The following is a 26,127-nucleotide window of genomic DNA, read 5'->3' as shown; positions in this document are numbered from 1 at the left end:
CTGACCCTTTCCTCAGTTTTCTGGTTTGAACTCAGAATCCGAACGTGACGACTAGGCGGCGGTGAGAATGTGTGATGGCTGTGCGGACACCACGGGCGATCCAATATCCGCGATTAAACTCTAAACCTCAGAGAAAAAGCGAACGGCCGTGGAATTCTCTTGGAATTCCGCGATAACTCGATAGGCACCCCCTGTCTTAATGGCATTATTTGGGTCAGCGTTGCAACGAAAGGTTAAACGGTGATGGAGTTGTGGTTACTGGTGTCTCCAAAGGACCTATCAAACAGGCGATGGCGGTGTCGGCGTATGTAATGATGTATTGCTGAAACCACCAGTGAGCGCGGCTATTTTTTTCCCCCATGTTCTTCCTGGATCTGGGGAATTCTAATCTAGGAGGAGACGAATAACCGGAGTGTCGGTCCTGAGTCCCAGTCATCGACGCTCAGGATGCATTTTCACAGTTTGATCAAAAGACGGACGTATTGCACGCTTGGCTTGAACGCTGCCACGAACGTCTCAGATCCACGGGGAAAGGGAAAGAGATGGCGGCAAGTCAAACATGACAATGCCATATTGATCATTACTAGGGGAAATTCATCCGTCATGTTCAAATTGATGTTGACAGGCAACCCCTCTGATACACCAGGTGGAGGGAGGGTGAGGGAGACGACGGGAATGTAGAGATGAGGGCCTAAGCTGGCTACTTACAGTCCGAAGAGAAGTCCAATATTCGGCTGAAATAGGAAAGTAGTCACTCAATGAGATAATCGATAGAGATTAATGAGACTATTTGTGGCGTCCAGGATGACAGAAGGTGTCTGCTGGGGTTCCTAATCGGGCACCAAAAGCAGGTTTTGTGGGAACGGCAGATTCAGTAGATCCAGTACGTACATACTCTCCAAGATTGCCCATAGGTGCCTTCGGGGAACCATTTGAGTTATAAGGTGCCAGAGGATTGAGAGTCATAGAATGAGAATTTCTACTTGGCGCTTCAAAGTCGAAAATCTACATGATTGGCACCAGGGTTGCAGACAACCTCCCACAATTCAATGGAGATGCCAGGAAAGTCCTTGAAACATACACATATTTTTGCCAGAACTTACCTGTCAACTCTTTTTCCGACATCGGCTCAGTAGTTTGTCTGCCATGGCAGTTGTAGGAATCTATCGGCTGGGTCTAGAGCTGCAGATGATTGACGTAGATGATGTTGACAAACAAGACAACACAGTCTGCCAGGAACACGTACCTAAGGTAGGATTACGCCAGACATCATTACATGGTGAAGCGGTACTACATTGGAAAGCCATACTAACACCCGAGCACTGGCATTCATGGGAGAATCATCTGGAAAGAGGGTCATGGCAAGAGCGTAAGTCTGTGCCTCTTATCATATGACTGACTTGACAGGTCGAATCATGACTGGGACACATCGCGATGATACAGTATATGTGGATAGATCAGAGATATTCTCATTATCTATACACATGCAACATAATATGCAGGTGCCTGGCATTCACTCTGTGTCTGTCCATTAAACACAGACAGGATGCTCTGCCAATCATGGTGTCACACATAGGTAGTCCGCACACATCGTCAGACGTCCCTTCAATTTTCCAGGGGGATACGTTTGCATTATGTGGTCTGCTAGCCGCTATAGCCTCAACACAATGATACATGGCCTACCTTATCTCTCGCCTAAGTCGGATGTCAGGTACCCTTGATGAGGAAGTACCATCAAGGCCAAGACCATTCGGAAAGTCAGGCAACGCAACATACTCCGTAAGCGCTATTTGGATGTGAGTTTAGCTATGGACAGGTCTATGGTCTATAACTGAACGGAAAGTTGGAGCAAGCTCTGACGTAATTGTCCAACAGATATCAAGCAATCAAAGAGTCGCTGAATTCATCGTATCCTCGTACATCCACAGCAAAATAGACGGGAGACATGACCGCTATAGACAATAAAAGGCACGGCAGCAACAGTTTCCGTTGAAGCTGTAGGTTATATCAAGCCGTTGGTCTGTTTGACTGCTCCGTGCCCTTTCTTTCCGCTATATTCTCCGGAGCTGTACCGCTCAAGAGCCTTGAAAACGTGTCCAAACACCTGTTCGTCCACGTCTCTTGCCCAGAGGAAGTCCAAATGCTCATAACTCGGAATCGACTTGGCCATAGTCCCTCGCGGGAGCTCTCGCAACATCGCCCCGATATCAATCAGACTGTCACTTCCACCGTATAGGAGAACAACCGGGGTCTTGATGTTCCTGGTGGGGTACTTGACCGGTTTGTAAAACCGTTGACTTGCCACGACGCTGAACGGAGCATGAACTTCATCATCATACATTTGAAAGGTCCTATGCCGCATGATTTGAAACCAATGCACCACCGACTTTGTGCTAGTGAACGAATAGAGATGCAGGTAACTTGCCAGTTTCTGATAGCGGCTGATGTTCTTGCCCTCCCAACCAAAAAGAATTGAAAGCGATGCGTCGATTATGCGAACGAAGATTGGAGGGTAGAGGATTGTCTGCCACATAGGGGTAGAACTGAGGATGCTGCGTCTACCAAAGAGGAGAAACAAAAAGTTGGGTGAAGCCTTCATCAATGAGTCCACGATACGATTCCGAAGTCCTGAGGGCGCCATTGCAGGTGCAAGGGCCACAAAGACGTCTATCTGCTGGTTGAGCAACGGATGAATCGATAGAGCCGCAAAGGCCTGCGCTGTACCTTGCGAGAACCCGATATACGACAAGGACGCCCGTCCTGTGACATTCAGAATGTAGTTAATGCTGTCTGGGATATCGTAGAACGCAAACTCGTCCATCGAAAAGCCCCAGAACTTAGTGGACAGGGGAGAGTGATGGATAGACTTCTTGGAATATTTGTTGCCGCGATTGTTCCCAAGCCAGACATCGTATCCTCTCTCCACAAGCTGAAAAGGGAGACATCGCTGAGCATCCGTCAAACACACGAAGACTTCGCTGCACATCAAAAGACCGTGATGGAGGTAGACAACCTTTTTCTCGATTGTTCCCTCTCCCCGGTTGACGAGACGACCTTCCTCGCCTTTGCGATACGCCAGGCGGTGTAGACCTATCAGAAAGCCATCTTTCGTCTGCACGATGTGCTCCTCCGCCTCATATCCAAAAATGGCACAAATGTCTGCAAAGTTGGAGGCCTGCGCGACCTGTGCAGCGATCTGCTCCTCCTTACCACGCTTGTATAGTCTCTCTGCCGGCATCAGGAAATTGAATATGGCCTTGGAACGATCGTGACAGAACTCGATCACAGGCTCCGCTGCTCTAGCTTAGCCCCTTATCCTCAACGTGCCTTGAATTGCAATTGGAGGTTGTGAAAATTGAGACCCGAGGCGCCTCCTTAGTATACTTACGCAGCAAGAATGTAATGAAATGTATGATCCATTCCAGCAGCACTAGAATCAAGGACGCAAAAAGCGCAAGGTATTCGAACCAAAACAGTCGTCCGAGCAGTGGCACGGCCATGGTGATGTTATGTTGACCACTTGCTCTGGCGGATGTGATTCAGTGGAGGGGATTGAAAATAACACTCGCAGTCATCAGCGCCGACTAACATAGTGCGCTGGATCAAGGATTAAACGAGAATGCTTCATGGTCAATGGTTCGTCTTTTAGAGATCAACCAAGACCTCGACGTCATGCGGCATCGTGCCCGTCCATTTTCATGTGATGCTTACTTAATCCGGGGACAAGCAGAGGCCCAAAGAGGGTTAGCCCGGATTTTCGCCGCCGAGGAGATTCCGACGATCTGATACCAGACGGTTTGATTGTGGTTAGGACAGTCCATCGACGCGCTTTCTGCACAACTGCACGATGCCGAGCTCATGCAGGGATATAAGTGAGTACTTCTCAATTTACCTATAACAATTGGGGCGTTTTCCCAAGGACCACGTTCCACGTCCCTTCCGTGATCCTCACCTACAATGTAACATATCTGGATGCTAATGAGTTTGGCGACTTTTCTCAGGAGACGCACTGGCGCAATGCCTACAAGAGTCGGATTGCATCATGGTCCAGCGGCACACCCCGCGTGAATGCTTGAGCGCCCCTCTCGTCGATGAACTGCCTATGAAATGCCAACAGCTGCGGAAAGGATTCAGCGAGTGCAAGTGAGTGGAACGGACATGCATGCTTTAATTGCTGTGGATAACGCTGACAATGGGCACGATCTAGGCGTGGGTTGATCGACATGCGAAAGCGATTCCGTGGAAATCAGCCCATTTCAGTTTCCAGGGAGCTCGAAGGAGGCAAATCTCAGTCCCACCAGCAACTATACGCCGGCAAGCCCGCCTTCGAAACCGTTAAGGAGATCAGTGGAAATGAAGTGCAGATGGACCCTGAGAAGACTAGGGGTCTATAAGTTTTCAAGCTCCCGACTTACTAGGCTGGCCAGATGCCCAGATCCGCTGTCCTGAATTATAGCACCGCTTTTGTTCTCATCTCCTGGCATGGTTTGGAGTTCCCAGTTGGCGGAATGTTCGTGTTTCCGGATTTTTGTGTAACACTACTGGTTTACGGCATATGACTGTGCATACTTTTGAATTATGGCTTTCCGGCGTAAGTACACACTTCATTCTGAACTATCATTCGTTGAAATTTTACAGAGGATTATTGCGTCTTCTTTGTGTTTAACGCAGCGGCAGAAGGTGCTGAGTAAAGCCACGCAACGACGAACACCAAGAAGCCAGCGATGACGGACCACAGACCCGCAATCCAGACCCATCCACCGCTGATCTTCCAGCTTCGAGGGTACTCATTATGAGCGAAATGACGAACGGTCACCTCAAGTTTTTCTTCGATATTGGTGAGGAACGGACGCTTGTAGTTCACTCGGAAGGAGAAGATTCCATGCTGATCGGGGGTGGTAAATCGTGTGCTGTAGACTGTACTGTTATCCGTTTGACGGACGGGTTCCAAGTTCAGGCGATGGAAGGGTGACAGCATGGTAAACTCAAGCTGGACGGCATCGCCAGTCGGAACCTTGAAGGGCACATAACGATCATAGTCGTACTCAGAAAGCTCAATGCTAAAGACCTGTTGAGAAGTGTGAGCATGCAAAAAAGGCAATGGAACCTCAAAGGGCTGTCTGTCTCTTACAGTTTCATTCTTAACCCGATAGATCTTAGGGTTCAGCTTCTCGGGGGTGATTTCACCATGTTCAGCCAGATGATGCTCGATCTTTCCGACCTTGAGCACTCCAGTTTCCTTGAATGTCCATGCGGTAAGCTGCTTGGCGAACTCCTGGTTGACCGTCGTCGTCTGCTTCCCATCGCCCGGAGCCTTGACAGTCGCAGCAAACCACTGATCCTGCAGACTCTCCACGGAGCCCAGTAGAGTGAACCGAGCAGAGTTTCTAGCCTGCATAGCCGAGACCAGAGCCAACTGCGAACCTGTAGCTGCAACATCCTCAACCGATGACGCGTCCTCCTTGGGGTTGTAACTGTATGCGGTGGCGGGCGATCGCAGAATAGGCGCCATGAGAGGGTTTGCGTCACCCAGGGTGTGAGGGACAGCTCTGGGAAACGCTACGACGCCCTCACCATCAAAGAAAGCCTTGGTGTCAGACCTCAGCTTGCCTGGTCGCTGGAGCAGCAGGACATCATGCTTATCAGAAGCAGAAAGTGTATCGTAGTTGAAGTGATCGACGGTGACAGAGGAACGATCGACAGGGAGATGGAGATCGAGCTCCAGCAGCAACGAGCTGATAGCGCTGGCGGTTGTGGACTTGCCGGACAAGGCGAGGAGGACGTTGCCGTCCTTGTTCAGGAATTCAATAATATTCTTGGGGGTAAGGGAGGGTCCATAGCCTGGTCAAGAGGTCAATTGAGATGTCATAGCAGAGCATATGGTCATTTCTAAGCGCAACGCTTACCCTTTGACTTGGGAGGCAGGAGAAGTAGATGGTCGTAGACTCGGTCTCCTAGCTCGAACAGGCTGAGCTTGTCATTCTTGGGGGATTCGAAGACGAGGTTATATCCTCGAGCTACCAATTAATGATTAGCATGTTAACGCAGAAGCTCAGTCAGTTAGAGCACCTTCTAGGTCTCCCCATAATTTCAAGTATAATTCCTTTTCTGCGGCATCTTCCAAAACAACAAGCAGACGACTGCCCGAGCTACTTAATGCATGTACAACTGCCAAGAAGCAGAATGCCAGAAGAGTGAGGCACCACCGCATCGTATATCAAATTCCGCACAGCGGAGCGGACAATTGGCTGAAAGGAAAATCACTGTAGTCCAGGGGAAGAGAACGAAAACAAGAGGAAAATGAATTGGTAGAGGAGAGTATCCTCAGGAAGAGCTTCGTCAGTTGCTTTTAGTTGGAGAGAACGGGCAACGTGTTTGGACCGAGAGTGCCAAGACCTCTTCGCCGCTTTGAACTGCGCAATCGTCGGCCGTCGTCACTTACAACCTCCATTCGACGATATACCCCCTCTCTGTCGCGATACCCGCCCCTCTGGCGCGATTTAACCCAGTCTCAAAGAATCGGAATTCTCGGAAGACAGAATACGTGCTTTGAGACCGAGCTTCGCTCAATTGATCCTTTGATCCAATCCGTCCGTCACGGTCACGACTCTTCAACCGAATCCCGCAAAAATCCTTTTGAATCGTCGACCTTTCGTCTCACAACCATGACTACTCCCCAATTCTGGTCGACTCCTCTCCGGTACCTCCGCTGGGCCTCGCATGAGAAGCCGGCAATCTTCTACTCCTTGGTCGTTGGAGCGACAGGTCCTCTCATGCTGGTCACCCTTCCCCCCATCAGACGGTTCTTCGGTGATATTGACCCGGAACCTATTCCATTGACCTATCCCCGTAAGGACTTCGATATTTTCTGCTTTCCTTATGCTCTTCTGCGATATATTCTCTGTCGCTGTGACGCTCGCATGCTAACATATTCAATCCCTAATCTCAGTTCCCCAGGGACCACGGAACATCCCGCAAGGCTACGATGACGAATAGATACTTCACGGGAAGAACGAGCGAAATTGATTTGACTTGCTAGTATGCTCTTTACTTGGGAAACTCGAGTTGCAACATTGTCGGACGTCGATACGCTTTGTCGGGCACTGATGACAGACAATCCATTACCGGGGCTGCGTCAATCGGATGTGCTTGCGGGTTGTCATCTTTTATGTTGACAACCAACGCAGAGCCCTTCAGGCCATTTACCTAACACAAGATGTTTTCATACTCGTGAACCCCCTTGTTGAGCTTGACAGTGCGAGTGCAGCGGTGTATTGTACATGAAAATGATTTAGAGCGCAGACACTTCCATTCTCGTTTGAACTGACGTTTTTACTTCTCTGCATATTATCTTCGAATTCTGCTTCATATTATAGGTTTAATTTCGTTCCTCTTAGATCACATCTGTTGCGCAGATGCCGTTGTAGGCGGATGCCGAACGAGCAGGTCCGTGGCTTCGCGAAGCTCCTTGATATGTCTTGTCTGGCTCAAGGCGGCGACAGGTCGTTAAAAACGAAGTAAGACTCAACTAAGATACTTGGGCTTCTGAAATTGGCCTTTTCAGCAATCGTGTCAGAAGTCGGGCGTCGTCAACGTGCGGCTAAGACGACTCATAACTAAACCCGCGTTGGCCGGATCTTCAACGCATTGGGTAATTTTATCGTTGATGAAAACGTAGCTTCGAATGCCTCGTACCCTATCATGTTTTACACCTCGTTTGACCAGTCTCTGGAGAGGGAATAAAGAAAGGGCCGACGACAATGCTTGGAGTCGACCTTCAATAACCTCCTGGGGAACAGCGTGTCAACAATAAACATCCATTGAATAACCACAGAAAGGAATAACGCCATATATGCTCATATCTACATATAGATCGTGGACAACATCACCAAAACATCCAAGCTCCTAACTGATGCTTTTTTTGGATCAGCCAGATGCTCCCATCAGAATCAGGACTGTGATAAAAGGCCGTTACACTCCTCGATCAGAACGAAAAGAAACCGGAAAGAGCATGAGAAAACAGACAACCAGGACACCACCGAGCAGGCAGATTGGGGACATTCCTCAGGACAGGAGAAAGTATATTGAACAAAGTGCTCAAAGACCGCCGATACAATGCAAAGCCAAAAAGCCACCTTTAGGAACTCGTCGCACCGAGGTCTCTTCCAGCCATCCACATCAATGGTATATGGCAGGGCCGGCATCAGGAGTTGGATGCCGTTAGCCAGCCAAGGAAAGTATCGGCGAGTAGCGTCGCCTGAGATGCCAGGTGAAATGTAACGGAAATTCCAAGGTTTATCCATGGCGAAGTGTCCCGGACTATCAGATAGTGGTTCCACAAGCTTGCAAGTCGGACATGAAGGCCTTTCTCAAAAACATCCCCTTCGGCTTGGAACTCCCCAATGGCAAAATAGACAAGACAGAGACCCCGTAGAACAGCCAGGATTAATATGCGCAGTACTCCAGGATGATTCTGTAGATTCATTATTTTCCAGGGTTGATTTACCCAGGATAGCCAAGGATTTGTGACGACTCCTTGGAGGTATCATGATATAAGCAGCGAAGAAAAGGCATCAACTTTTGTCTCTCTACCGGGTTCGACGCGGGGCCTGGCTCTCTCTTGTTGCCTGTGGCCTGTTGCGGTCAAACTCCGGGGTATATCTGGTATCCATTCCTATCCGGGGATCGGGAGCTGTTGTGGCAGGATAAGTCATTCCAGAGGTGACCGGGGAATAGTCCGACTCAGTTTCATAGCCAGGTCCTGTGTAGCGTGGAGCATTACTTCTCCCGTTCTCATAGGGGTAGCCAGTGTTGCTCGTGTAGGTGTAGGATGGGTGCATATCCGCAGACACTGCGGGCTGGCCTGGAGCAGAGTAAGGGACTTGCGGAGGGTAGGGATTCTGTCCCACCGCAAAAGGCGAATGAGTTGAAGGATATGATGATGGAGCTGTGTATGAGGGGCTCTGGGTTGCACCGTACGGGGCCTGAGTGTATGGATCCACATAGGGTTGACTAGGTTGTTGAGAGTATGTAGGTGGTGGTGATGGGCCTGCTTGCTGGCGCACTTCATGAATAGAAGAAGATGCGTAAGGCGCTGGGACCACGTTAGGGGCTGCACGAACGTTGTAGTCGTGAATGTAACTACCTCTCGGATAGCCTTGGTCAGCCCGACGCATGACGTCTGCTTCCCAGCGAGCGGAATCCGCTTTGAGATCAGCAATCATTTCCTGAGCGTAACAGTCAGCCTGAAGTCTTCTCTTTCTTTCTTTCTCTGGGTTTTCGATAGATTTCGCACTGAAAAGGGGGGTTTGTTTTCGACATACAGAAGTCAGATTTCGATAAGCACGGATGAAGTAGCCCTGACGACCCTGTTCGCAATGAGTCAGTAGGAGAGCAGACGGTAGGTTTTGACAGATTTGAACTGCCTGGTTGATTTTAAGATAGGAGAGACTGGGAAACAGACATTATGGTTTCCGGGTCTTACGAGTGCATCATTTCCAAGGTAACGGCAAATGTCTGCTTGGATGACTTCCCGGCTAATTCCATCACCAGGGATAAAGTACTCGTTCTGACGCTCCGGGCGTCCTTCATATCCATGGCGTCCAGTCATTGTGTCCCAGGGAGTGGGTATCCGGTATTAAGTGATTAAATGCAATGGATCCAAGTGGCCACAACGAAGTCCAGGGCGGTATAAAACAAGTAGCCGAGGTATTCCAGAAAGTGGGAAGTTGATAAGATGCTCTCTTGGGTTGATTGCAAAAGAAACAGCACAAGTACGGTTCTATTAGGCCGTGTCCAGGTAACTCCAAGGCTGATGGTTCAAGGCTAATCCGATATTTCCTTTCCGTCTCGCAAAAGCACACACTTAAAATGCAAGCTTCAAAGACGTGAACTGCTGGTTGGATGTTTATTACCAGGAGAAAGAAGAAATCCAGGTAGTGCGTATTTGTCCACGGACGGCTGTCAAGGGCTGTCTTCCAAGATCCCGAAGTGATTTCCTTTTTCTTTCTCTCTCTAGTGATATAGATTCAAGGACCGGGACCAAGTCATGCAAGGGAAGAGTCGAAATTCAGGCCGGAATGGATGACCGAGGATCTAGGAGAGGGCGGATCAGGGGTGAAGCTTTGCGTGGGGTTTCTCTCTCCGGTTTGGTGGTGGTAAGTCTGATACCTCCAACACTCCAAGAGTTGTATGAGAATTCTTCGGGCTGGCGGGGTAAGAAATTGCCAGGTCGCGCACTAGAAGGAACAGAAGGGAAGAAAGAAGAAGAGGAAGAAAATATCTAGGTGGGAGAGAAGAGAAAGGGACGAGGAGATAAGAGAAGCTAAAGACGCCAGCTCAGCACACAGAGGGAGAGAGGGGGTGTGGGCATTTGGCACATTGGCAAGGGAAAACAATGGCTGGTGGGTTGTGTTTGTGCTCATTCGATTCGACCAAGGGCGCGGTTGGCCATTTGGGCTGTTGGGCCGGCGTATTGGGCTGCCTGGCCTTGTCTGGTGCCACGACGACTCCACCTTTTCATTGGTGAGAATTTCGGAAATAATAATGATCGAGGCGAAAAGAAAGGTAAAAAAGAGAAGAAAATACAAAAAGGAAAAATAATAATGATTAAGAACTTACCTAGCTACGGAGTAAGTATCTGCTTACTCCGTACTGTACGAGACTACCTCAGTTCCTAGGTACCTACCTACCTACCGAGAGAGGATGACTGAAAGCATGCATGGTGACAAATACGGCTTGCAAAAGAGGAATTTGCTAGATCTAGGTAGTCGCGCTTCCTGAAAAAACAATTGTTTGGACGTCCGTCTGGCCAGTAGTGCCTAGATAAGGCAGGAGGCAAAATATGAGACTCTTCGGGAAGTCTTATTGACGGTGAGACGGTCTATTGGCTATGGTTTGATAGATCAGGAATATGAAGAACCTCAAGTGATGCAGATCGAAGCTGTCAAGTTGCACTGAATATCTGCTGTCATACTATCTATCTAGCCTTCCAGCCAGCGGATAGAAGAAGAGGTGAGAAAGTTGACTCTCAAAAGACAGCACTGGGTTGGAGGTAGATAGAAACATCCACAGAACGTATCAACGGTGAGTATCTAGAGACTCCGTAGCCCCATTATGATACCTAGGTAATGCTGTGTCTGTCCCTTTAGTGATGACAAGGTAAATCTGCCCATATGACTCTTTCCAGTGTTCGCTTATATATCTGAATCTATTGTTTAATTGACCGAATGACTCATTTCGTAGCTCACACTTCGAAGAGTCCCTGAAGACACCTCATAGGCATGCCGATATGCATGTCCAGCTGTCCCAGTTTGGAGTCTACGGTACAGTTTCTAGCTCAGAATACCTAATATTATTGCCAGTGCCAGTTACCTACAGAGGGATGAGCACTCCGCGTAGGAAAACAGTGAGGGACTGGGGCGTCGGGGATTGGCCCTCAGCACTCCGTAGCAGGCAGATAATCGGCAGAGTGCAGACAGTTGGGCAGAAATGCGTGGCGGGCTAGAGGGGGCTTTGGGCATCCCAACCCGCTCATTCGTCGGTCCAGCACATGGACCCAAGGCTTCAAGTGCGCCAATCTAATGTAACCAATGGACCCGCACCGGGCCGCTAATCTACCTCTGGTTGTGCTGGGGCGCTTTTCTGCCCTTCTTCCATGGATGAAATTCATCATGTGAGAAAGAGGTACTGTTGAGATACAGGAGCCCCAGTGACAGCTGCCTCACTATGGCCAGTGCATGCGAGGTACTCTTGCAAGTCAAGACCTTGCCTTGTTATCGCCTCTGATGGTGATCATGATCTCCTGTGGCCAATAGCTTACCATGTCCGTTTCCTCAACTAAGGTACCTTACTGCATCTACATCATCGTACTTCAGCACCCTCACTTGACTTCACTTGGTTGGTGCGTGACCAGGTTCTCTTCATGATGATACAACACATTCTTCTCAGTTTTCCAGAGGATGCAACATCCTCCTCCTCCGGCTTTTCTCCTTCGCTCTTGTTGGTAATGTGTCATTTTAAAGCATGATTACGTGATTCACGCTTTGCTAGGAACCAGGAGTCTGGACAGACTCAGAACTTCTGGTACAGGCCGTTTTCCCAACCGAGTACAGAGTTCATGAGCGAAATTCCCTTTCCTTATCCTTACACTACTGCATTGATGGTCGCGTGCTGGACGGCGCGCTCATAATTGCCTTGTACACCCTACTAAGGCTCTTCTATTCTTTAAAGACCATCACCAGACATGGCATCTTCGTGATCCATGCCTTGCAAGCTGGTAGAAGTGCTGAGACACATATCTGCTGCTCAAATGATATCGCAACAGGTGTCCTCTCTGTGCTGCATGATCTCCATTAGTTGCTGGCTGCATCTTTCCTTCGGCCTTGCAGTTGCATGCAACAGGAGTTGCCGAACTAAGACCTCCTATCCTTTGCCAGGCCTCCTGAAATACTTGGTCAGCCGAAGCTCTCTGGTCAGCGATGTAGTCAATCTACTACAGAGTACTCAGACGTGATTGGCCCCCAACACCCTCGCTCGGTTGATTAATTAGGACAATGTTGTTTCGACTGTCTCGCTTTGAAGGACTCTTTCGCTACGGAGGTGTGGTGCACAAGTCTTTGCGAATTCACTACCTAGAGCCAATTAGCATTAGCAGGTCACGTGGCTTCAAAGTTTCTTCTTGGAGCACACTTCCCTACTTGCAGACAGGCATTCAGCTGGAATAATTTACTCCAGCGCATTTGAACCTATAGACCTCTCCATGTGCTCAAAGTCTAGCTAAGCGAGAATGTGTACACAGTTCGACACCGAGGCATGGCTCTCCATCAATTCGCAACAGCGGGTTGTCGTTCAGGTCCATGTTCAACCGCATCGGAGCTAACTGTTTCGGGTAATGGCGCGGATCCCCGCGAAGATATCCCGAGCCCATGTCTTTGGGGTCTGACCCGACGTACGCGATGAGAACCAAATTTTCCAGGCCAAAACATGGTGCGTCGACGACGTTACGCTCACAAATTCAAGCATAGCGCTTGATACATACAGACCTCGCCATGACTATGATACAGTCCGCTTCGACATGTCTCGCTCGTCCCCGGATCCCTCTGCCGCTCTGTCGTCTTCGCCCAGCAGCTCCCTGAAACGCCAGTCTCAGTTTACTTACCGCCAACTACAGCTTCTTCGTCAGGGCTCGACGGCGACTCCACTGAGGGTAATTGCTCATATTGACCTAGATGCCTTTTATGCACAATGTGAAATGGTACGGCTGGGAACGCCGCAGGAGACGCCTCTCGCTGTACGGCAATGGGATTCGCTCATCGCGATCAATTATCCCGCTCGATCCTTCGGGATAAGCCGAATGATGTCAGCCAGCGAAGCGCAGAAGCATTGTCCCGAGATCGTTCTGCAGCACGTTGCCACGTTTCGCGAGGGAGAAGGCGGGAAATGGGCTTACAGGGAAGACGCGTTTAAGAATATCAGTACAGATAAAGTATCCCTGGATCCGTATCGTGCAGAATCCCGAAAGATCCTGAAAGCGATGAAGGAAGAGCTTTCAAGGTGGCACACGGATCTCGTGGACAGCGAACATGGAATCGGCTCGCACTATCAAGTCCAACCTGCTAGCCTCGAAAAGGCCGGTATTGATGAAGTATTTATCGACTTGTCGCCGCTCGTATACGCTATATTGCTTCAGCGGTACCCGGAACTGCGTATCGCACCGCAGGGTGACGAACGCATTACTCGGTTGCCTCGCCCTCGGACGACGGCGTTGGAATGGAGTACCGAAGACTGCTTGATAGAGCTTGATGAGAATGAGACGGAGGTTGATGATCCTGACTGGGATGATATTGCCATGCTCATAGGCTCAGAGATTGTTCGGTCAGTCCGAACAGCTGTCTGGGACAAGCTCAGCTATACCTGTTCCGGGGGTGTCGCCAGAAACAAGATGATGGCCAAGTTGGGAAGCGCTTGTAACAAGCCAAACAAGCAGACAATCGTCCGAAACCGCGCGATTCAGAATTTTCTGGGTGGCTACAAGTTTACCAAGATCAGAATGCTTGGAGGCAAACTCGGAGACCAGGTGGCTACTCTCTTCGGTACAGAGCAAGTGAGCGATCTGCTACAGGTGCCGCTCGAGCAATTTCGTGCTAAGCTTGATGACGACACTGCCAGCTGGCTCTACGGAATTATTCGTGGTGAGGATAGGAGTGAGGTGAATCCAAGGACTCAAATCAAATCCATGTTATCCGCAAAGTCATTTAGACCAAGCATCAATTCTGCAGACCAAGCCGAAAAGTGGCTGCGGATCTTCGCGGCCGATATCTACGGTCGCCTTGTTGAGGACGGCGTGCTTGAAAACAGACGCCGTCCGAGAACCGTCGCTTTGCATCATAGACAAGGTGGTCAAGTACGCTCTCGCCAACTTCCCATTCCGGGTTCGGCAACAATCGACGAGAGTCTTCTGTTCGAACTTGGTAGAACATTGCTCCGGCAGGTCATAGGCGATGGACGTGCATGGCCGTGTGCCAACCTCTCCTTGAGCGTCGGCGGCTTTGAAGATGGAGTCAACAAGAATCAGGCGATAGATAGCTTTTTACTTCGCGGTGACTCGGCGAAAAGTGCCGCTCAGGTCACGAGAAATTCGGACTCAACGGGACGCACAGGATCAGATCACCATGTCGAAAAACGAAGAAAGATTGACAGCAGCGGGATCAGGCGCTTCTTAAATTCTCCCTCTGAGTTTGCCTCTGAAGCTATCTCCTTAGACTCAGATTCAGCTCACTTTGGTGAGAAAAATGAAGATGACGGGACAAGTGCACTTCAAGGCGAGTCATCCTTGCCAGATGCTCAAGCGATAGGGACTCCATCCGCTTCATATACCTGCAATCGGTGCCAGAAATCGCTCCCAATCGATGAACAGACCGAGCATGAAGATTGGCATTTCGCCAAAGATCTCGAACTTGAAGAAAGACAGGCACCTAGAAAGAGTCAGCGGATGTCGCGTCCGAATCATTCGGATACGCTTCAAGCTCGCGGAAGGGGTGGTCGCGGTTCTCGCGGAAAACCAGAGAAAGGACAGACCCGACTCAGATTTGGATGATGGCTCAATTAGCCCTGGCTTCAACATCCGACAGTCTCCGGTCTGCTAGGTAGCGGCCCGACGGCGAATGGTGTGAGCTATTTGACTAAACCTATGAAGGTTCAAGTGTTACTGATGTCAATTCCAAACTTTTAAGCTTGATTGATGGTGCATGGTCATTTCCTGGATAAAACATCCGTGACCTATGGATTGCGTTGATGTTATTGTGGACCTTTCCAGATTATGAGATGTGATTGCCTCAGAGCTTTTAGGGGACTAGTGGTCTGTCTAGTGTAACCTCGTGTGTAGCAGCATCATTGCCGTCAATAACCTTCGTAGGGAGCTTAACATTGTAGGCCAGGAACGCATTACCCACGCTTAATTGGCTGTTTGTGGCTCCGCAGACTTAGTCTGAAAGCTGCAGCTTGCACCTGGCTCTGCATGGAGGCGATAACACCAACTGCATCTCCGTCTTGAAATGAGTCTATCCAATGTCATCATATAGACTTTTTGCTCGGCACCACTATATCAAGTAAGATGTTTCCGAGAGGACTGAGGCGTAGCGAGAGAGCGCTAGTCTGCGGTAGATTATTTTCCTAAGGAATTGCAGACAGTATGTCGCTCTTTAATGAATGCCATTGCTAAACGGGATACGGCAGTATTTATCTCAAGATCATCAATTCGGTCTTAGTCGAAATAGCGTTGACCCAATGTCAACGAACCGCGGTTCAAGGAACCATGCAGACAGAAGTGTGAACCTATTTTCGATCCTGCTCAAGTTCAAAGCCTAATTCCATACTTAGTCTCATACTTAGATTCTTGATTGTATACTTCAACTCATGTCAATATTTGAATTAAATAACAATTTAATTCCCTATATCGCTAACATGGACAAGAAAATTACTGCTGGATGAAAGAACAGATTGAATGCTACTATTCTTTTTAGGGTCTTTTGCTGCTCTGCTTCGCGTGCCTTAGGTCAGGCAGTGTAGTCATAGTTCATGAGGCCAAAAGAAGTTTTTGGTTGGTCATATACGTGCTATCCAATATAGATTTACTCTATTGATTTCCTCAGACACATCTCTTCTTACTTAACCTTTCCCATCCGTTTAATGCTCTGTAGTCTGTACAATTGTGTTATTGGGTTAGTTTGTAATCCAATTGCTTGTCGTTGCTGGTATCCTTCCCGAAGACTGGACGATGATATGTAATGACCATATTTCCTCCCTTAGCAGTAGATTCTCTCTTACATTTTAGGTCAGCATGTATACAGACCCATAGTCAGACTCTCTACCTTAAGCCGGATAATTACGAATAGTTCAATGTGCCGTTCCGGACAGCGTTGTATCATTGTATGTTGTTTCTCGGGGTCCCCTAGGTAGTTAATAACTCCAAAGTATCCCTGGCACCAGCAGAACCCATACTGTTGAAATTAATGTAAACCATGCTTATCAAATAGAGGGACCATATCACCTGAGATCAATCTGTGAACAAGACCGAGGGAGAAGAGTACATCCGTGGATGGGAAAGTCAGTAAATACTATGCCTCAATAGCGTCACAGGGTGTTGAGGTCTCTACTGGATTAGTGATTTACGAAGATGAAGTTGGCTATGGCCATTATGCTTTACTCATGCCCTAAAACCTCCCTTTGCATACCTCATAAATGCCGTGTAACAAAGACATTAATGTGTAGTGGCTGAAGTGTAAAGGTATCTAATGATAGCCATATACAGATCATGCTCAGGCACCCAGGCATATTATTCAGGCGATTCCCATTTTGGTAATGGATGCAGGAGCGCACCGCGATTCATCCACCTCATTCGGGGATTGTCTGGGTGCTTGATGTTCAGCGTGTGACAAGCCGCAATATGGTTTTCCCGTTGGTACAGAAGGTTATCAAAAATCTTTTGGTGCCGCCTGAACTGTTCAAGACTTGCCTCAGTGGGGATAATGATCCCAGATTTAACGTCTTGAGAGTTAAGGAGCACCTGCTGTCTTGGGTTCAGCATTTCATTCTCCATTCAGGTGCTCTCAGACTCGGAATATCGTCTTCCACGTCTTCCACGTCTTCCTCGTCTTTCTCATCTTTCTTGTCTTTCTCATCTTTCTCATCTTTCTCATCTTTCTCATCTTTCTCATCTTTCTCATCTTTCTCATCTTTCTCATCATTCTCATCTTCTTCGTCTTGATTGAGTTCCTCATCGCTTGTTGCTGTGCCGTTTTGATCGCCCCTGGCTCTTTTTACCTTTGCTTGTCCGTCTGCAGTCTTCGCCTTTCTCTTTTTAAGATGAACACCTTCCCCTAATCATCTGTTAGGTTGCTTCTAGAAAAGGCTTTTCCGCACTGGACCCAGAGCACATTACCTTGCTGTTTAGTGCCCATGATGGCCGTGCCACCATATGGCTTATCAATGTATGTTGGAGCGTGGATATTACATAGCCACCCCTTCAATGCCCATACGAGCATGTCCATTGTCTGATTGCTGAAGTTTTTTCCGAAGAAGACCCCCTCCCGGGATCGGTGGTTTATGTCCTTGACATTAAAGTGGAACCGCGCGAGATGATCTGCATCATCCCATTCATCCATTTTAGGCTGTGGCTTGCTATATTTCAGCACGCCGTGGGCCTCGCCTGTCAAGATCCGGCTCTGAATCTCGCTGATTCCTTTGCCTCTCCCCTTTGCATTGTTTTTGCTGAGATGCGCCCAAAGCTCTATCCACCATGGCTTAACCATGTCAGATTGCAGCCATTCGATCCATTCATGGTTGTCTTGCAGCTTCAGTGCCTCCTGTAATTCTCTCTTAGTACTTTTGCACTTTCCTTTCTTTCGGGCCCGTGTCTTTATGTTCGGTGTCTGGTATGTCTGAGAAGTCAAAAGAAAATTGTGGTTCGTCATCCATGGTGGATGTTGGAAATGTGTTTCTAACAGATGGGTAGATGAGCAGGGAAGATGTAGACGGGGTATATGCGAAGGGAAGATGCAGATGGGGAAGATGAGCAGGGAAGATGTAGATGGGGTAGATGCGAAGGGAAGATGTAGATGGGGGAGATGCGAAGGGGAAGATGAGGCTGTATATAGAATCATGCTTGATACTTTTAATGAGCAGAGTGAACAGGGTCAAGGTCAGTAAATAGTAAGAATGAACTGAGATAATAGTAAGAGAATAATGATATCTTTATATTATCCTTAACCATAATTTCTCTTACTTTTCTTTCACCTTACCTTTCTTTAGATTATGAATAGACCTACTACCCCGACGGCCCGACCCTACCACCTCAACGTAAGGAGCCATCTCAACGTAAGCCTATTTTCCCATATAAAAACCCAGATTTTAAAGGTAGATATCTCAATACTATAAGCCTGGAGACTTATAAACCTTAGCATACACCCTTAATCCTAGTATCTCTATAATATAGTATAAAGAGACAAAATTCTGTAGTTTCTCCTTAAAGTTAATAGTATCTAGCACTAAAATATATGCATAGAAATAGACTTCTAGTATTATCTTTATTGCTATGAAATTTTAAAGCCTGTGACTTTACTATACTTTTTTATAAAGATTTTTAATTAATTTTATAGCCTCTATTGTGGTTGTATCAGTTAGAAATCTGTATATCTTTAGATTCTTACGTTGAGATGGCTCCTCACGTTGAGGTGGTACGGTCGCCCTAGCGGGTGACTCTGTAACTAGGTGGAAGGGTCGGTTAGATCATGGTTATCTTATAGTATGCTTGGTGGACAGGAACTCGTTTGTTGGCAAGGCTACGTTGCAGCAAGCTACTCATCCCGTCACTATTTTCTGGTTCTCGACAACTTCTGAAATCATCATCGACCGACTTCGTTCGATATCTGCCAGCGGTCGTCTGGACCCGTCTATTACCCCTCCTACAGTGCCCCTCACCAATGATTTCGATGCATAGGAAAGCACGACACAATAAAACCGCACTACTTTCATCGCTCAGATTCTATCTCACTTCAGTGGTGGCAGTCTTGCATCTCTCAGATTTTGGATATGTCCCGACGAGCACGAAACCATGAGTACTACGAGGAGGACCTCTACGAGGAAGAGAGCGATACATATCGACGTCCGCGGCGGTCTCGACGCGAGCGCTTCGCCGAAGACGGTGAATTACAATATGGACGTCGAATGTCCGCCCCGCTTCCCGTGGAAGAGCTGGAGCGCCTACACATACGGGAACGGTCAAAGCCCGACTTTATTCGCGAGAGCTTTGATCCGCCGCGGAACCCTGGCCCGCCGGCTGTGATGCGAGAGCGGGAGGAAAACGAGATGGACACGCCTCCGCGCGAGACATTAAGGGGCTACGAGCGGGACAGGCACGAGCGTCGTGAGCGACCTCGGCGTAGGAGAACCGCTAAGGACGAGGATATTTACTTCCATGAGGGATTGGAAAGACGGAGGTATACAGGGGGCGAATATGACGAGGGAGCAGTTGAGCTGCAGAGAGAAAGGCCGTCGATACCGCGAGGCAATCTGGATAGCGAGGAGGAATTTGTACGCCTACGTCGCGACAAGAGAGGGACGAAAGGCTCGCGGATGAAACACTCAGAACTTGAAATTGAGCGAGATGAGCTTTATCGCCGTGGGCCTGACTCCAGGCGGGAGCATACCAGGCTCCACAGTGATGCTAGAGAGCGTACACCAGCAGCACGCTTACAACCGAGATTTCACCGGCAGCCGGATGGAGACGAAGAGGATGAAGAGGATATCATTATCCGAAGAGATGAGCGGAGGAGGGGTCGAACAGGCAGATTCAAGGAAAAGGAGAAGATTACCATGCGAGAAAGAGAGATCTCGACGTCCCCGGAGTCGCCAAGTTCGAGAGAGCTTTCGCAGGTTCGGAAGTCTCATGTTACATCTCGTGAACGCATGAGCGATGGTGAGTTGTGGCATTTAGGCCTCAAGTCAGATGCTTATTTTCTGTCTGTCGCAGGTTATGAATTGCCTCGTGCACCACGTGCACCCAGTCCAGAGTCTTCTTCTCCGAGTAGCTTCGAGGAGTTGGAGATTCGTCACCGGTAAGCCGATAACCATTCCATTGAAATTTGAATCACATGCTTACGTGTGTATAGTACACGAGGACGCCCAGCAAAAGAGAAGATCATTATAGAACGACGCAATGATGCTTCACCTCCGTCCATCCTTTCATCTTCAGAATCTGACAACAAGAGCGAGAACGAAATCGACATCACTCACGCTAAGTTCAAGACCTCAAAGCGACAAGAGGACGTTTTAATTATGGAACGTCAACCCCAACGCCACGAAAGTGATGAAGAGGTACAAGTCTTCGAGGAGGAACAGTACACCCGGCGTGATGCGGGAGGGCCCCAGCGGCGGAGCACACCCACAGTCACGGTTGAAGATAAAGCGATAATCCGGCTTGACTCAGGAAGCCATGGCAGTGCAGACCAGGAGATGCGACGGGAGCGGCGTGTATCCACACGGCGATCCCGATCCATCAACGGCCACGGAAGACTGTCTGACGAGAACATCGACCGCAAACATGGTCGAATCGGACGGCGATACATCGGCGTAAAAGACAAACGAGATCGTCTCTGGACAGAAATCACCAAGGACCTGGTGGTCAAGGAGGCCATTGAGCGGGCTGGCTATGAATACGAGGAAACGGACTCGTTCTATTACATATTCTCGTATCTTGAATACGTGAGCCTAGGCCCTCTTGTTCAAGCCCACACTTCCTTTTTCTAAATTTCGTGGCTGCCTCTGGCCCAGCTGACAGCTCTCCACAATCATAGGACGATATATCAGCCCTTGTCGCACTATCGGAGGACATCCGCCGTGCACGACGCCAACGAATTCAGGAGATCAGTAGGGAGCGAGTCTCGATGCGTATTCCATTCGCACCTGAACCAGTCACACCCGCTCCCGTGTTACTGGGGAGGCCGCCGTCTCCACGTCTCCGACCTCGGGATGAGCGGAGACTGAAGAAAGAGCGGGAGCTCATTATCGAAGAAGGACGATGGAGACCAGCCCCAGCTCCGTTGGACAGATGGTGACGGAGCAAGTTCGCTTCACCGTTGAGAGTGATTGGAGTGTGGCTTGGTCAAACGGTCGGCCCGACGTTTTCAACCCTCTTATGGTTCTGAGCCTGAAATAGAAACCGACGACAGATACCCAGTTTTCTTTCTTTCTTCCTGTTTGTCAGCTACCTCTTTATCATTTTCCGGGTGCTCTTATGGCCATTAGGAGACGCATATTCGTCTGTCAGGTCAGCGAATGCATGCCCCTGGTCTATCTAGTACTCTGAAGCAATCTTAGGAAGCTCAAGGCACGCCCAGCTCGTATCAAGTACCTGTCAAATGATGTTCGAGGAATTGATGGATATTCTCAATCAACTACCTTATCCACAACTGACCATCCCCTTCATGAATTATTTATATGGCAGATGACGTGGATCTACGGAGTACCGCTAGTGCCATTCGATATGTTCCAAACATGCAGCCCAAGGCACCGAATGACCGATCAACTGTCTCAGAATCTGTGGATACTGCATTAGCAGGGCAGGATCCATACTCCGTCCTTCCTTTCATGTATGGTAAATGATCCTCCTCGACGCATGTAACCAAACATGGCGTGCGTATTTTGTACTATGCATCTAGCGAGCGATAGTTAGACTTACGGAGTACGACAAAAGTGTGGCAAAGGAGACAAAATCCTCTTCCATTCACATATTATTAGGTAGTTCAGGTACCTTGAATAGCTAGAGGTGTTGATAAGTCATGCAACCGATATTTTGGCGCCTGTTGTCTAAGGCCTGCAGCGGCAAGGGATGAAAGATACTGTCTGTAGATCGTGCGACAGCCAAACACAGGGATTCCAAGCGGAATAGCTTACTCATAGTCCACCACTTCGATGTACAATTCCACTCCATAACAACTCCAAATTTAGGAGCAGACGCGGAATCCAATTACCATGACATAAAAGGAGGTGGGGGAAAGGACGCCACAGAAGTCAAAGATTGAGTTTCCACAATGGAAGTAATATCGGCGGAACGGGAATGGCTGCACCGGCACAAATCATTAAGTTAACTAGTGGTCAAGTGTCAACTACAGGTGCTATTTTAGTTCTGCCTCGTTCTGCTAGCTTCGGCTTGTTGTTGTTCTGCGTTTGATGCGGTTTGACTCCGGTTGGAATCTCTGTATAACCTCCTAGGATGAAAAAGAAAAAGAAAAAGATATAAAGAAATGAACCACTCCCATTTCTGCCAGTTTACCTGTCTTTTTCGAGGAAATTGATGGAGCAGAGAGAACTTCTGTATATAGGTAGCCAGTGCTGGAAAAAGTCTAGATAGTGCCTGGACTGTATGGAGTAAGGGATCGGCAATGGCCAATCGGCGAATCGAGGAGCATTCAGAATTCCACTTTTCATTCCTTCAGCCACAATCAAAAGAAATGAAGGATGGAAGATCGACTGGTTATTTGAAGGCTAGTGGGAGTGGTGAAAATTACCAAGGTCAATATTTGTGTACTTAATTTAAGGTAACATTACAGGTCCTGTTGTAGGTAAGGTTTTCAGAGAAGATTCTCAACAGTTCTGTATACTGACAAAAGCCACATGATCGTCAACTTCAGGTCGTGTACAAAGCCATATGCCTTGTCAAACCCCCAAGTCGGACCAGATACGTAGAACAAGCTCAGGAGGGTTTCCACTGGTGATGGCCAAGTTGGCAGATGCCTTCTCCGCGGTATTCCTGAGAGTAGACTGGGACTTGAGTCTTGTAAGCCATTGTCGTTATATGCCTACTTATTCAGGGTGACAATCCTAAGCAGTACCCACGGAGTAGACGTTCCTTGCTCCCATGACTGCCTATCAGTTCCAACAAGCTCAAACTAAGGAAGATCGCGAACGACTAAACGAAGACCAGGAAGAAAGTCAAAAGGCGGGGTTCGCTTCCTTATCAACAAGACATGCCACTAGAGACTGTCTTACAGTTGTCGTCACTTGCCTTTGTACCACTAAAATGGTCAGAAGCAGAGTTTGATTGTAAGTGCTGCAGGCTGCAGTGATGCAACTCTCGCTTCGCATAAGTGCGGGATCCTTCGTCTGCAGGAAGGTGGAAAGTATGAGAAGCATATTTTATATTCTGTACATCTTTAGTCTAAGTTGACCTTTTCGACCTTAGGGTTGTATTTCCACGAAAAGCATGACACTGTGAACACAGCAATTGCGTGCCTTTATAGAGTTCTAGATCCGGATCACCGGTCGTGGCATCTAAACTTTCATGCTACACGAGTGTGTTCGTCATCGCGATGATCTCATAGATGTAGCCTTCATGCGCCAAAAAGCATATCAGTTTCACATTCCTGTACCTCTGGCGCTCGAATCAAATCATGGGTGGAAGATATATATCGGCTCATGAGTCCATTTAGTCTAGGATTTATCATGTGCAACACCCATGGATTTCCTCGGTGGCCACCCTTGGGTACCAGCACGGGATATCGAAGAGGTACCCTGGTAGGGCAACATAGCCAACCATATACCACGCACCTTAAATGATGCTTGATTATAAAGGCCAGGTTCAGGACGACGCATGAGAGTTGAGAGTACTCCTGTCAAATGCTCTAAGTACAGTATTAACATTCTAGACCATCCATTTGTTTCCAGAATACGGCAGCCCAGTTGCCAAGATGGTACTCCACTTTTCTGGATACCTTTTCCTGATGTCGTTGTGCGTGGCTGAGAAGTGATGATTCAGACTTTGGGAATCCACTCATTTTCAAGCTCTCCTTCAGATAGTGGATCAGCTTTCATTCTCAGGCCTCATCTGCTTGATGCAGATCGGACATCCCTAAGCATTTACCTCAGGAAGGGAGCCCAGGTATATCGGACGGTATGTATGATTTGGAATTAGTACCACCTAGAGACTTGGTCCCGCAGAATCCAATGAGAGTTTTCTTATCGGAGTCCGTGCTCCAGTCTAGGACGCTGAGTTGCTTGGAAATCAACGGTATGACTAGGTAGTAGATCCCATTTTCCAGTACCATCTGTAAGGTAAGTTTTGTATTACATAAGTACAAATTATGCATGTGAAAAGCAACGTGGATAGTTGAAATTGTCTCTCAAAATTTTCAGTCTACATTGCAGAATGTAGAGTAAAATTATTTGTTCAGAGCTGAGGTGGTACCCGTACGGAGCACCTTACGTATGCCTGATTTATCGAACATCTGGCTGGAATGACGCGGCCGATGGATAAGATATCTGCCAGTTGTGCCGTAAGGCTTTGTAGTCTGTAAGAAATTGATATTTATGATTTGATCCAAAGTAGGAAGATAATAGCATGGCTGCGTCGAATCATGTCAGTATGATTATACTTTCAATGTACTTAAGCTTCGTACTTGGCTAAGATCTATCGAAGATTTCAACTTGACATTCATTTGCATTGAAAAACAGCGCGTCTCATAAAGTAGGTAAATATATAGACCTCATGTAACAGGGTGTGTAGCAAGCAGTAACCATTATATAAATGCTAAGGCAGCAGTGTGAGGCCCGTTGCTCTTTATGGGTTTTTATCCAGAGTGCAGAGTAGGTACCTATCATCTACCTAACCTTCATGAACTATAATGCTCTTTTTGCTGGGATGTATTTCTACAGATTGTCTGATGTGGCTGAAGCTCGAAACAAACGCACTGACTGATCTTTGATCTGATAGAACACACTTTTAAAATATTAATGGACGAAAAGTTCTGATTAGACAAGTACTAAGATTGTTAGACAGTGCTTGATGCTAACAGTGTCCTATCACAGACTCAAACCACCCTTACTATGACAGCGGACTTAAATGGCATTGATATCCTCAGTGCCAGTACCAGGAGACATCACCGCATCATGAAGGCTGAACATACCCGTTTCGGAGTCTCTATAAAAATCTTCATGATAATCAGACTCATACTTATTTCTTTAGGAAACAAGATCCACAAGCCCTTCTCATATGAGAAAAGGCTGTCGCGGACTCCCAGTCTGGCCAGCAGAGCCCCACTGCCTTGCGGGTAGATGCTAAGGTAAGGTAGGCACTACGGCCGTAGGTATGTCAATTTCTCACAAATATCCATGAATGTGACCTCATATTTCCGTTCTCCAGTACGGAGTACAGGATTGTGTTTCAATTTCTAATTGCAAGGTGATCAGCTTGTCTGCTATGAACTCTTTTCTTTTCCTCTGAGCTTCAGATTTGGGCTGAAATAGAAATTGCTGTAGCAAAGCAAGAGAGACGCAACTTACGCAAGTATTTTTGTCTTCCTGGGATCCGTTTTAGAGGCTGCTTTAAGTGCTTTTTGTGAAACCCGTATGGATCCACTTATCCTGTCACAATTTAGGTCATTGTTTTTGTTTACAAGTATCTACCGTATAGACATTCCTGTTATTTACAAAGCATGGTAAAGTATATCAGCATCTCAATGGTCCAAGTTTATAATATGGTACCACTATGTATTGAATTATTTATTCTTATCGTTATTTTTAAGTTTGGAGACTACCTAGTAGACAAGATCCCGGTCAACGGAGTACAAGGTGCTAAATACTTGCTTCCTAAGTTCCCAGTTTCCTCTGCAGGACGTAAATTAATTCACCCAACCAACTCGCAACCTTATCATTGTTCAATCCTGTTCGGCTCTCCCGCTGTCAAATCCTCCATCTCCCTCATCCATCTCGTTCCCTTTCTGATTCTCCGTCTCTTTTGACGTCCGGGGATTCCCACTCGCTTCTTCTCTAGCTGTCCTTCGTTCTAGCTCCTCCCACTTTCCCAGTCGCTCACCTATCGGTCGCTCGACATTCACTCTTTGGCTCCATGCCTAGGAGCCTCTCATCGGCTTCTCCGGTTTTGCCAAATGCCTCGTTCTGAGCCCCGTCACAGGAAAAAGCAGGTTTAATTTCAACCTGAATCCTTGCTTAGAGACTTTCCAGCTTCAATTCAGAATAATCCTGTGAGTGCCTCCCTGATTGAGCTTGCGCGTTTTCTTTTCTCTAGGTGCCATCAAAACCCTGGCTCATGCTGGACCGGCCCGACTAAACTAG

The 26,127-nt window shown here is 47.9% G+C and overlaps 8 protein-coding genes across 8 annotated transcripts; 4 read left to right on the top strand and 4 right to left on the bottom strand.

Moving 5' to 3' along the window:
• Nucleotides 1-2,002: 2,002 nt before the first annotated feature.
• Nucleotides 2,003-3,500, bottom strand: Aspvir_004239 (sterol esterase; the record flags this gene model as incomplete). The annotated part of the gene is made up of 2 exons (XM_043267470.1): nucleotides 2,003-3,294; nucleotides 3,389-3,500. The coding sequence occupies 2 exons, from the start codon at nucleotides 3,498-3,500 to the stop codon at nucleotides 2,003-2,005; spliced, it is 1,404 nt and encodes a 467-aa protein (XP_043123405.1).
• Nucleotides 3,501-3,847: 347 nt separating this feature from the next.
• Aspvir_004238 (PET191 family protein) lies at nucleotides 3,848-4,394 on the top strand (the record flags this gene model as incomplete). The annotated part of the gene is made up of 3 exons (XM_043267469.1): nucleotides 3,848-3,872; nucleotides 4,002-4,143; nucleotides 4,208-4,394. The coding sequence occupies 3 exons, from the start codon at nucleotides 3,848-3,850 to the stop codon at nucleotides 4,392-4,394; spliced, it is 354 nt and encodes a 117-aa protein (XP_043123404.1).
• Nucleotides 4,395-4,642: 248 nt separating this feature from the next.
• On the bottom strand, nucleotides 4,643-6,211 carry Aspvir_004237 (dolichyl-diphosphooligosaccharide-protein glycotransferase; the record flags this gene model as incomplete). Its single annotated transcript, XM_043267468.1, has 4 exons — nucleotides 4,643-5,068; nucleotides 5,132-5,841; nucleotides 5,907-6,017; nucleotides 6,070-6,211. 4 exons carry the CDS (start codon nucleotides 6,209-6,211, stop codon nucleotides 4,643-4,645), a joined length of 1,389 nt encoding a protein of 462 aa, XP_043123403.1.
• A 454-nt stretch (nucleotides 6,212-6,665) lies between these two features.
• Nucleotides 6,666-6,996, top strand: Aspvir_004236 (NADH:ubiquinone oxidoreductase subunit NDUFA3; the record flags this gene model as incomplete). The annotated part of the gene is made up of 2 exons (XM_043267467.1): nucleotides 6,666-6,849; nucleotides 6,950-6,996. The coding sequence occupies 2 exons, from the start codon at nucleotides 6,666-6,668 to the stop codon at nucleotides 6,994-6,996; spliced, it is 231 nt and encodes a 76-aa protein (XP_043123402.1).
• Nucleotides 6,997-8,588: 1,592 nt separating this feature from the next.
• Nucleotides 8,589-9,610, bottom strand: Aspvir_004235 (putative transcription factor RfeG; the record flags this gene model as incomplete). Its single annotated transcript, XM_043267466.1, has 3 exons — nucleotides 8,589-9,227; nucleotides 9,324-9,368; nucleotides 9,485-9,610. The coding sequence occupies 3 exons, from the start codon at nucleotides 9,608-9,610 to the stop codon at nucleotides 8,589-8,591; spliced, it is 810 nt and encodes a 269-aa protein (XP_043123401.1).
• A 3,465-nt stretch (nucleotides 9,611-13,075) lies between these two features.
• On the top strand, nucleotides 13,076-15,097 carry Aspvir_004234 (DNA-directed DNA polymerase eta; the record flags this gene model as incomplete). The annotated part of the gene is made up of 1 exon (XM_043267465.1): nucleotides 13,076-15,097. One exon carries the CDS (start codon nucleotides 13,076-13,078, stop codon nucleotides 15,095-15,097), a length of 2,022 nt encoding a protein of 673 aa, XP_043123400.1.
• A 1,982-nt stretch (nucleotides 15,098-17,079) lies between these two features.
• Aspvir_004233 (uncharacterized protein) lies at nucleotides 17,080-17,810 on the bottom strand (the record flags this gene model as incomplete). The annotated part of the gene is made up of 2 exons (XM_043267464.1): nucleotides 17,080-17,378; nucleotides 17,441-17,810. The coding sequence occupies 2 exons, from the start codon at nucleotides 17,808-17,810 to the stop codon at nucleotides 17,080-17,082; spliced, it is 669 nt and encodes a 222-aa protein (XP_043123399.1).
• Nucleotides 17,811-19,089: 1,279 nt separating this feature from the next.
• On the top strand, nucleotides 19,090-21,113 carry Aspvir_004232 (uncharacterized protein; the record flags this gene model as incomplete). Its single annotated transcript, XM_043267463.1, has 4 exons — nucleotides 19,090-19,975; nucleotides 20,030-20,114; nucleotides 20,169-20,760; nucleotides 20,853-21,113. 4 exons carry the CDS (start codon nucleotides 19,090-19,092, stop codon nucleotides 21,111-21,113), a joined length of 1,824 nt encoding a protein of 607 aa, XP_043123398.1.
• Nucleotides 21,114-26,127: the final 5,014 nt, after the last annotated feature.

This window comes from Aspergillus viridinutans (assembly GCF_018404265.1).
Source record: "Aspergillus viridinutans IFM 47045 DNA, scaffold_2, whole genome shotgun sequence".
NCBI lineage: Eukaryota > Fungi > Ascomycota > Eurotiomycetes > Eurotiales > Aspergillaceae > Aspergillus > Aspergillus viridinutans.
This window is presented reverse-complemented; position numbering and strand designations above follow the sequence as displayed.